Raw genomic sequence first — 11,954 nt, 5'->3', positions numbered from 1 at the left:
CGTCTACTTTCGAATACCGCGGCACTCTGCCAGAAAAAAAATAAAAATTGGCCTACGTACAACCTTGTATCATGGAGGTAGACTACACACTTGTATCATTTCTGTTTTCGCTATAAATTAAAATTTTACATATGAACCATTTAATGATTTGTTAACGACTTTTTTAAGCAATTGCTCATTTACTGAAAAACGTGATCAGCGCATTTTAGTATTATCCGCCTGAGAGCCAATTCAGCCAATGAGGGGCCGTCCCCAAGACGTCAGGGTTAAATGTCGCAACGCAAAACAGGATACAGCGCAGGATCTAGGAAGTCAGCGGCAGCAAGCGCATCGCGCGCAGCATGCAGGCCAAGTGGATCCCATGCTGGAAAGACTCGCGTGGCGTACAGACTTGAGGAGATCTTTACTTCGTTAATGCATTACTCCTTCAGTTACCTTATTACGCCCCAACAATTAGCTAAGCTTAGAGGCGTCTTCGGTTTCTTGAGTAGCTGCCTGTCAGTGTCACGTGTTCCAACTTTGCCCGTTCGTTTTGCGCTGCTGGAGGAATAAAAGTGTGTAACGTTAACCAGCCCAACGTGGAAAAAAGTTGCATCCTGACTCCACTTCAGCAGTTGTGTACAACGTCTATGGCGAGTGAAAAGAATTTTCTAGGTAATTCCCAACAACATCGGTAAATGTTCTCAGTCCCGAATTCGTGTCTTTCAGCATTTCTGTAATGGCTGACTTTTATTGAGACGATATAAGACCTATGATGAGGAAAGTGGAGTCAGGATGCAGCATTCTTACCAATATTTTTATACCAGCCCCGTAGTGTTTGTGCAGAGGGTGTCAAGTGGCGTCCGTATATGGAACTCTACTGTGTCAAGCTCAGCTAGTTGGCATGCTAGCGTTTGATGTCTTGTATTGATCCTCTTTTTTATTATATTTTGGATATAATTTTTATTGTATGTATATTGCATGTTGTATATTTTGAGTCTGCCTTAATAAATTAATAATAATAATGAGTTGACCAATGAAAATTAAATTTTGTCAGAAAAAAAGTAAGAAAAACCTCCCACACAGTCAACAAAGTGCATCTAAATAATACATGTACATTCTGTTTGTTCCTTTCTTGACTTATCTTGACAGATTCATTGTAATTGCACTACTGATGAAGATACACTTTTAACGATTGTCAAGACAGAACAGCAGGCAACGTATAACAACAAATATGCCCATGCGTGGACCAGTTCAAGGTTCAACATTACTGAGGAATTTGCCATACAAAAGCTTGTCCAAGTTAGCACGTCTTTTAGACCCTCCAAATAGCACATTTGTTGATTGGAGAGGATTGGCTAGTAGAATTCCTCGCAAACCTGGAGACGACCAGCTCAGATATGGACCACAAGAGATAGCGTAAAGATAATTTCAATGTCTCTTTCTTCACTGGGATTTTTATTGATTTCATTTAGTTTATGGGTTAAGTTACATCCATGGGTAAATATCAGTATCGTAACTATAACACATCAGGATCCAGGAAAGATTTTGACCTCCCAAACCCTCTGTCAATAGAATACAGTCATCTTTACAGCGTGGTTTCACACTTGCTCTCTTTTTGTTCAAAAATATTTTTTTAAATCAGAATTGAATATATGCAATACATCTGTGCTTTTCAATCAACCAGCACAGCGGTTTGCAAGTATAAATTTCTTTGTATCCTGCACCAAAGGTATTATTGAAAATTAAATGTTTAACATTTAACTTAGATTTTAAGTGTGAATGCAGTTTTCACCATCTGTACTTGTGTAGATATCTTTCTTTTCCACGTGTGAGTAAACCATGCGCAGCCCTGTTACTAGCTTCATGCATGGGGGCATAGTACCAGCTGAAGGGCACATCATTAGAACAGTCATGATTTTTGCCAATGGGGGAGAACTGCTCAGGGGAGGGGGGTTCCTCAAAGTCCCCCTTAGCGACAGACCTGACCATACAGCTCCATGAACATGCACTGTTCAATCAATTCTAGCTTTGTGCTGAGATCAGTTTACTACAGGCTTGAATTAATTGCAATGATTTCAATTTGGCAGGGTGTTTGATTTGGAATATCGACGGCCTGGTGGTAGTCCTACCATTGCTCTTATTAATGACTGGGGGACCGTCAATGCCACCGTTCAAGATTTAGTCAGTCATCTGATTGATATGGGTCATTTAGCAGCTGCTGAGGTCATTCTGCCTGGTAAAGACATCTTGGCAGATTCTTTTTGACTGTCAAATTTACAGTTTATTTAAACCTCCATTTTCAGTGCTCTATTCTTGCTCTTTAATGTTGTAAGGAATTCCAGGAATACATGTAAGGGGTCTATTTTTTTTTCGTGTCCCTGTTACATCTGACATTTGATTTTATAAGTTCAGAACACATTTTGTAATTTCCAAGAGTGATGAATTCATACAAATTACTTGCCAAACAATACTAATAGTTTGAAATCAATTCTGGTGATATTTCCATGTCAAATAACAAAGGTCAAATGTAACAGGGACACAAAACTGTCACACTTTTGGACCCCTAATCTCTGGAATTACCCATAAATGCTCATTCACTCTGTGCTGTGTGAGGGATGTGAAGGTGCAGAACTTGAATGACTGCATGTCTCAGACTTGCGAACAAAATTTATTAGTTGTATTCATTGTCACATAATTCTTTGCCAATTTTTAACATCATTGTCATTTCTAAATGACCAATATAACTCTTGTAGGTGTCACGACGGACCCAAATCTGAATATTACAAGCACCGTGTCTTCAACAACAATCAACCAAGATGAATATCGGAGTGGTTCAGCAGTTGAGGCGAATTATGCTAGTAACAATCCAAACCCTCACATGGAGCAAATCAGTAGCAGGCTAGATTCCATTCAAAAAGCCAAGAACCTAGCCCAGCAAACCTCTCACGAGTCTAGAAGATTGGGAGACTCAGGTTTAGTTTCATCATCCACTGAAAGGTATGAACACCATGCACAGAGTCAAAACAGAAAACGTCAAATTGAAAAAATACCTGTAAAAAGGAGTTTTGGATAAATTGTCCATCTTTGACATGATTCCATTTGCTGTCACATGTAAAAGTAACGGTAACTTTTATGGAGATTTTTCCATCAGTGTTGAACCATTTCACTACACAGATCACATGATCACAATCTGGCTTTCTGCCTGTTCAAGCATGGCTAACGGCTTCAATGCCAAGTGTGCCACAACTCACCTCCAGCTGATTTAATGGCCTGTTTATTTTGTACACTTACTAAGTCTGATAAGTCTATGTGGAAGGCCGCTGTGCACAGTCCATTGTGGTAGCATACAACATTCAGTGGGCGCACAACAAATGTTAAACCTATGAGGTTGCAGTAAGATATATTGTAGAATACCGTTCAAAGGACTCGTGCGCAGTAAGATATATTGTAGAATACCGTTCAAAGGACTCGTGCGCAGTAAGATATATTGTAGAATACCGTTCAAAGGACTCCTGCGCAGTAAGATATATTGTAGAATACTGTTCAAAGGACTCCTGCAAATTAGTACTCATGGTGCTTGACTGTATGCCATGAGTTATCTGCTATATATTGCCTTTTTGGAAAGTCCAAATTTCCTGCCCAAAATATCACCATTAGCAAATACATGTAGTTGATCGGTAAATGATGCAGAAATAGATAACTGTAAAACTTGTAATTGTTGTTAATAAACTAGTTGCAGTGTAGAGAGCCAGGGAGAAATTCATAGTAGGAGCACAGAAGGCCAAAGAAGCAATGATTCCCCTGTGTCGACATCAGTTCCAGTAGAGTCCAGTGATTTGCCAGATTTTGAGCCAGATAAAGGTATGTTTAGAGCTTTTAAATTTCTAAGAGACTTCTTCAACATTTATTTTTCACTCACTGGAACTTGTAAAATTTCAAGCTTTGAAACAAGGAATTTGACACTGTATTTCCAACTTTTTCTATTTTCAGTGAAAGAGTACAGTTACAATCGTCTGAGCTTCATGACAGATTCCTTTAATAACACACCATCAAGTCAAGGAGGTAACATGATTGGGGAAGGCGGTTTTGGAACTGTCTACCTCGGTAGATTTAGCGATGGCCATGAGTGTGCTATCAAGAAGCTGAAGCAGGTTAGAGAAAGATCTTTGATCTTGCAACTTGTTGTACAAGAACTAGTTCATCAAAGTAAATTGTGATGGGCTTCAGTCATTGCCAATTCTGACACGATCAGCATGTACATAATACTAGCCTATAATTCTGCTGTCAAAGAATAAAGTGCAATTTTCTTTTTCAAGGGCATTTTGTAGGTCCATGGAACAGCAACTCAGTTACAATGATATTACAGACTACATTCAATCACTCATGCAAACATTGCCAATGTCTGCCAACTTTGTGTGCAGTGTTTGCTCAAGTGAAATGCAAGCTGGTTCTACGCTTTTCAATCTTTAACCCTGATGGATGTAAAAAGATTTTAGAAGTATTCACATCTATATTATCTTGTTGCATTGGAGAGTTAATAGCAGTAGTCAGCCTTCCTCTATGTTCACATGCATTACCAAAGCTAAGTGGCAGAGAGTTTCCCAATTGAAAAATGTCATTCTTCATTCTGTTGTTGCTGGCAGACTTGCACTCTGAGGCCATGAACCTCTGTGAAAATGAGTCAAAAGTGACTAGAGCCACTTTGAAGTTTTAGTTTGTATTGGAAAGAGCAATCAAAGCTCTCTGTTTTGACATATCACTCAGATTAATATCCTGACGAACATCATAAGGGTGAAACTTGGAGGATTCCTACTGCTTTAAAGTGTGCAAGATTCTTTCATGAGTGGCTCTGGCATCACTCATTTTTCACAGAGGGGGTCAGAATGTGAACAGCAATAAGAACATCTTTAAATTTTGACAACAATTTCCTTGAGTTTCATTTTATCTTCTGTTTCCACCCCGTATCCACTTTAACAGAGTGTTTTCCAGTGTTCCGATGTCGAGTTGCTGAAACAGTACCAGAATGAATTACAGATGCTGAAGAGGTTTGTGAGAAGTGCATTTGGAAAAGTCCAATTTTTCTTTAGGTTCATGTATAGGTTGATTAACTTTAGAAGCACTTACAATGAACTGACGAAACCTAATAGGGGAATCCAACTTTTTGCACAGACACAAAGAAAACATGGATTCCTCTGTTTTGTCCGTGAAATATTGAACCTTGTTTTCAAGTTAATCACAGTTTTAAATCACGATGTAGATGTGTGTGTACACTTAGTGTCTATGTAAGTATGAGGCACGTAGTTCTCTTGGATGACGGGTCAAGTGTTTATTTACAAGGCCTGTTTGTTTTGTTCAGATCTTGATTTCAATCAGTGGTGCCAACGCTGGTTCACTCAATCCTTTAGGTGGGTTCTGGTATCAGTGAGCCAGTGAGAGAAAACTTATCATGATTCAGATCCATGTGAGACAACGCTGGTTCACTCTATCCTTTAGGTGGGTTCTGGTATCAGTGAGCCAGTGACAGAAAACTGATCATGATTCAGATCCATGTGAGACAACGCTGGTTCACTCTATCCTTTAGGTGGGTTCTGGTATCAGTGAGCCAGTGACAGAAAACTGATTATGATTCAGATCCATATGAAACAAACAGACCTGTAAAGATCAGCCAGTTGGCAGGTAAGTTTTGATTGTCAGTTCTCACACATTGTCAGTCTCACAGATTCCTCAATGTGCTTATTTCCACCATTCATCCCCCGCTACTCCCCAGACTAAAGCATCCCAACCTGGTGGAGCTATACGGCTACAGTTTTGATGGCCCAGCACCTTGCCTCATCTTCCAGTTTCTCCGCAACGGCTCCCTGCTTGGTGCACTCGGCAAAGACAGCTCTCTACACTTACCTTGGGAATCCAGGGTTCATATAGCGCAAGGCACAGCTGAAGGTTTGGCCTATCTACACAGTGAGGGAGTCGTCCACAGAGATGTCAAGAGGTAAGTTCAATTCCTGGCTTTATTCCTTGATTAGTTTCACTGATGTCACTCTGGTTCTAGAAGAATTGTTCAAATCCTCTTCGCTAATTCTTTCAAATTGTTACACACTCAAATAGTGCAAAATTTATGATGCATAAACAGATGTATCCTCACAAAGAACAGCAGTACATATTTCTGGCGTCAGTCAACTGTAAATATTGGGAGTTTTCTCAACCTGCGTTGTTGTTTTTCTTTCACTCGGTGTAAAAAAGGAGCTTTCCAAATTGTAAGAAGTTTGAAATCTTAACACTAACAATATGAGCAGAAAATGTGTGATATTAGGCCTGGGGAATTGTGACGAACTCCTAGCAACTCTGTAAGTTTTCGTGCAAACATCCTCATGGCACTACACTACACATTCATATATTGTCATTCACTTTCTCCTAGTGCCAACGTACTTCTTGATTCAGACCTCAACCCTAAGGTGGCCGATTTTGGCCTTGTACGCGCCATACCAGAAGGTGACAAGAAGACTCATATCACCAGCATGATCATTGGGACTAGCATTTACATGCCGCCAGAGGCACGCATCGGAGAAGTCTCTCCCAAAGGGGACAGCTTCAGCTTTGGTGTGGTAAGCTTAGACAATGTTCAGCTGCATTGAACCCTCATAGAATTGTTCCTAACCAAAGAAAGTTTCTATCTATTGAGATTTTATGTCATCTTTTCAATGCCCAGCAATCTCATTTTGACCATTGGTGGGGGCTTAATAACATTCTACACTAGCTGTGGCAGAAATCCAACACCCTTTAGCCACCTAATGTTTTGCATCTCTTATTATCACTGAACTAGTCTTATTGTGTCAACAGATGTGGAAGGATGCTTTGGAACATCTTGCCAAAACTTTTAGCTTGGATGCTAAAATTCACAAATGCCCATTATGCCATGAAGTGTAAAGTATTTCTAGCCTGTTACATTTTACTTTATGTTGGATTTTTTTTCTATTAGGTTCTTTTGGAGCTAATAACTGGACTAGAACCTTTAGACGAAAACAGAGAAGGTACAGACATCATCACTTACATGGAAGTCATCATGGATAAGTGTGGAGACATACTGAGCATTGTGGACCACAGGTTAAATAACTCCTACAGCAAAGCATCGGCAAAGAAGATGTACGATATTGCATCTGACTGTCTGGAAAAGAAACTGAGACGGCCATTACTGGCAGATGTAAGGACGTGAAAGTTGTGTGATTCATGAGTTATTTAAGACCTCACAAGTATTCTCTAATCACACTTGAAGTTTGCAGGGCAGGCTTACAAATGGCTTGTGTAGTGCAATCCAACACGGCAATTAACCAACCAGTCCCAGTTATGTGTAAGCCTCAAATGTTCAAAACAGAGGTCTTTCAGAGTACAGTGTGGTAGAAAGTAGGTTTGCGGTAGCACCATGGACGTACATGTATCTCTTTTGTGAGCATTTGCGGTTCTGAAAAGAACCAGTGGTACTCAACGTTTTGAGCAGTATGCTGTGCTCTTCATCAGGAGAGGAGAGTACAGTGTGCCTAGAACTCTTAGCCTGGGACATTTTAGACAATTCAGTGGACTTTGAGAATGTTCGAGGGATAATAAATCTAAATACAATGCAGTTGCTCCCAAACTTGCCTTTTTAAGGGAATGGAATCCTCTTGCCAATATTGGGAACCGAGAGTGCTGATCTCATGTTCTGTAAATATGAAATGATTCTTAGTTGGACACTGGATGGACTATCCTGACATTTTTGGGTGTAAATCCAGCCCATTCTAGTCAGATAATCTCAACTCAACTGTGTAACACGTTTATATTTGTATGTCTTTCTTTAACCAATTCATGTGGGTTGGAGTTTGCGCATGGAAGACACATTGCTGGGCATTTTTCATGATTTTCCATTTTCAGAATTTTTCAAAATTCATATCTTCATTTACTAGACGTTTTATTTTGATGTTAAATATATGAACACAAAAATCATTAAAATAAAAACACTATATCCCATCATTTCTAAATTAACTTAAAAGTGAAATGGACCGAAAAACATTCAAAATTCCTAAAAAGCACACAAATTTCCTACCAAAAACCACAGATTCTACACTTGGCATACCATTTAAATAGATTAAAAACACCATGGACAGTTGAGGGCGCCCTTTTGAATGGCTGCCTTATTTTTACTGCTCGCAACACTTTATTTTAATCTATGAACATTTAAGTTGTTTGTGTTCATCTTTGTTTCTTTTATAACTTCTTGTGTTTCTGCAGGTTTTGCCAAGATTGATGGGGCTTTGAAAGAAAATTTAGAAGGAGCAACGCTTAACTCCATCTTCCATGAGAAGCACACTCAGCAGGTGCTATTGAATGAGTGATTTGTTAAAGAAACACCTGTTAAATGCAACAAAATCTAACAGTTATAAATGTAGTTGATACATTTTTCTTGATTTTGGTGTTAGATTTTTAATAGATTTTTATGTAAGTTTCCTTTACAAATAAAATTTAATGCCAGCATATAGCACTACAAGAACTTCAAAGGGAAAACTTGCTTAGCAAAGTAGAAGATAATCCTCGGTCAACAGCAGAAATATGAGTGATATGTATGGATTGTCATCGATAGAATACCAAAGCGCAACATCATTTTGAACCAGAAACTGGAAGGGAGTATGTGCACATTTTGGTTCACACGCTGGTTCTTGTGCTAATGTCTTTTACACACAGTTGTGAGCATGACATGGTCACATCGTCACTCTTTGAGCCCCAAGCATAACCAAGAGTGGGCGCAATTTTTCTAGCAATGGAGGCTCCTTTGGCAGGAACTGCGCTTCGCTGGTTCAGAAACACTCATGAAATGCATGCATTGCGGTTACATTGCCAACCAACATGGCTCTTTTTCAACTGATTAGGGGGTGCTTCTGTGCAAGGTGGATAAGATAGATACAAAACTGAGGAATTGCTGTTTGAGTAGTAGTACTGGACTCAAATCAGTCCAGTATTCTCAAGTCTTGGACTCAAATCAGTCCAGTATTCTCAAGTTCTTGTTGAAGTACTGGACTCAAATCAGTCCAGTATTCTCAAGTCTTGGACTCAAATCAGTCCAGTATTCTCAAGTCCTTGTTGAAGTATTGGACTCAAATCAGTCCAGCATTCTCAAGTCTTGGACTCAAATCAGTCCAGTATTCTCAAGTCTTGGACTCAAATCAGTCCAGTATTCTCAAGTCTTGGACTCAAATCAGTCCAGTATTCTCAAGTCCTTGTTGAAGTATTGGACTCAAATCAGTCCAGTATTCTCAAGTCCTTGTTGAAGTATTGGACTCAAATCAGTCCAGTATTCTCAAGTCCTTGTTGAAGTACTGGACTCAAATCAGTCCAGTATTCTCAAGTTCTTGTTGAAGTACTGGACTCAAATCAGTCCAGTATTCTCAAGTTCTTGTTGAAGTATTGGACTCAAATCAGTCCAGTATTCTCAAGTCCTTGTTGAAGTATTGGACTCAAATCAGTCCAGTATTCTCAAGTCCTTGTTGAAGTATTGGACTCAAATCAGTCCAGTATTCTCAAGTCATTGTTGAATGGCCTGTGTCATCAAGGTTTTGGAGTTTCCTCTAAATATCAAGGCTGTCAATTTTGGTAGGGGTCCAAGAATTTTTGTATTGCACAGTCAAATGAAAATCTGTGTTGCTCAAATTTCCTGGATTTAATAATTGAAACAGTTTTGCAATTTTTCTTTAGTTTCCATACCAAGAAGATATTCACAAGATATTGCCTGGCTGTAGTTGATAGATGAAATGTAGGATATTAAAAATGCAAATTAATAGTAAAGAATATATCCATGGCAGAAGTTTCTGGAATAAAAACATTGGTTTAGTTGGAAGGGTAGAATATTGGGATTTTTAATTTGAAAAGCATTTTAAATTGCCTGCCTATTGCCTAAATTGCTACTTTGAAGATGTATCCATGTGTGGTTCTGACTGTGATGTTTCATACATCTCCATGGGATAGCCAAAAGCAAGGTTACACTATGTTTTTCCAACATATAATAATGTTGGTTAGCAAGTCATTACATACCAATACGTTCAAAAATACCTAACTTGCCATTACAGCCTCTCTCTGATCCTAACCATGCAATTGGGTCATTGACTTCTCTAAACTGACCAATTTCAAGTAGGTGTGCAACTTGTTCCTTGAAGAAACCAGGACATGCTTAGGTTGCTGTCACTGCTCACAGTAATCTCATTTGTCCTTATCTGAAGTGTTCCTGGTGAGCCGTTTCATATCGTTTCAAGAAGCTACCGGTATCACTTGTACTAAGCATTATAATCATGCCTTTACCTAACGTAATTCAAACCTGTGCATAAAACAACTTGTCAAAGAAGTGAACTTGTTGATCCTGCAGAGAACCTTTTGTTGCTTGTAATTTGCATAAGTGTATGTTAAATAGAATTTAACTGCAAGGATTTACAAAAATGTTGGCATTATGAAAAAGAGAGATTCTAAATCAATATGTATGTACAGTATATGTACACGGAAAAGTAGCCAGTTTTTGTATAATTATCGTTGAAGTGCTTGAAAAGCAGCAACTTTGTGGGGGGGGGCTGATGTCAATCTTACTACTGTACTGAAAATGTTTTCTGGAAAACAAAGTAATAAAAGTGATAAATGACAATTCTCACACAATTCTGAACTTCTCCATTTATTATCCACCTCTCTAAAATGTATAAAAATATTAAACAGGATCTGTAGTATTGCTAAAAATGCATTGATATCACCAAAACAGGATCCAATATTCCAGAAATAACTATTCCACTTATAATGACAGTTAATAGGCACTCACAGTGGGTACCCCACATTTCCAATACAGGGTGATGTTTGCTATGAGGCTGTGGTACTGACTAATCTGGGACCAAGAATCCTCTATACTCTTGTACATGTAACTCCCCATCCTCTCAGAGGCTTTGCTGTAAACATGAGGGTGAAGGTACGTTGTGTATCAGCTGATATAATGTTTTTGTCATTAGTGGGGTCTTCCGGCATATAAACGAATCCACAGACATCGGTGGGTATTCCTTTCAATAGTGAAAGGTGTTGCATTACATGTATATTCAGAATGTCTCCTAAGGAGTTCGCGCATACCACAGTGCCTTTCACCATTGAGAGGGATCTTCAAGAATGCCCACCGATCATGTAACCATGGCTACTGGATTCATCAGTAGAGAACCTCCTACTTCAATACAAAAATGTGCTTGTCCCTGAGAGATCATAATCAAGAAAAAATACACAATCAATGTTCCTTCCAGTGCCAGATGTTACCAGTCCATGAAGGACTTCAAAACTGAGTAAAGTAAAGCCATGTCTAAATCCACTAGCTGAAAAGTTACGACTGGAAGTGGCTACTGGCTATTGGCCCCTATAGCAAACTCACGTAATTTCTAGCCACAGCCATATAACTGATAGGATCTTCTAGCCATAATCAGTGGCAGGTTTTGCCAATCTAGAGCTAAATTCATGGGCCAACTCAAGTTGGTCTTCACTTGAAGAGCACTACTCACAAAAAAGGTGGTGTTTATGGCATGTGACCAATTCCCATGGTTGTTACTAGCCAATAAGCCTTTGGCGAGTTAAAGTTGAAAAACATCTGGTACACTGAGTTCTTTACATTCACATGAACATAACAATTTGAATCCTCCATACTAAAAACACTGTTGCTGTACCTTGTGATTCGGGGCAAGCTTTTGTTTATTTACATAAGAGACGCCTTGCAACAATACACTGTTCTCAATAGATAAGAACTGCACAAAGGAACCAGTCCATTCCAAAGATAGTGGTCACTATGCAAAAGCTTGCCCCGAATCACAAGGTGTTTTAGTATGGAGGATTCAAATTATTACGTTTATGTGCAATCAGATAACTCTGTGTACCAGATTTTATTGAAATTTAACTCACAAAATGGCTCATGTTTCTTGCTAAAATCACTCCAAAAAGTCAAC

The 11,954-nt window shown here is 39.0% G+C and overlaps 1 protein-coding gene across 3 annotated transcripts; it reads left to right on the top strand.

Annotated features, from left to right (window-relative positions):
* The first annotated feature begins 328 nt into the window (after window positions 1-328).
* Window positions 329-10,644, top strand: irak4 (interleukin 1 receptor associated kinase 4). 3 transcript variants are annotated; one of them, XM_022243528.2, is made up of 11 exons: window positions 329-554; window positions 1,132-1,398; window positions 2,070-2,218; window positions 2,736-2,979; window positions 3,716-3,843; window positions 3,973-4,133; window positions 4,960-5,027; window positions 5,750-5,971; window positions 6,398-6,584; window positions 6,959-7,180; window positions 8,242-10,644. In XM_022243528.2, the coding sequence occupies exons 2-11, from the start codon at window positions 1,214-1,216 to the stop codon at window positions 8,266-8,268; spliced, it is 1,593 nt and encodes a 530-aa protein (XP_022099220.2). In that variant the 5' UTR covers window positions 329-554; window positions 1,132-1,213; the 3' UTR covers window positions 8,269-10,644. The 3 variants fall into 3 exon arrangements, with proteins under 3 accessions (XP_022099220.2, XP_022099203.2, XP_022099213.2); XM_022243511.2 differs by having other exon boundaries at window positions 329-654; XM_022243521.2 differs by having other exon boundaries at window positions 329-673.
* The last annotated feature ends 1,310 nt before the right edge of the window (window positions 10,645-11,954 follow it).

The sequence above is a fragment of the Acanthaster planci genome, linkage group LG04 (genome assembly GCF_054643075.1).
Source record: "Acanthaster planci isolate LZ-2023a linkage group LG04, COTS_SCS, whole genome shotgun sequence".
NCBI lineage: Eukaryota > Metazoa > Echinodermata > Asteroidea > Valvatida > Acanthasteridae > Acanthaster > Acanthaster planci.
The sequence above is the reverse complement of the archived record's forward strand: the minus strand, read 5'-3'. Positions and strand labels throughout refer to the sequence as shown.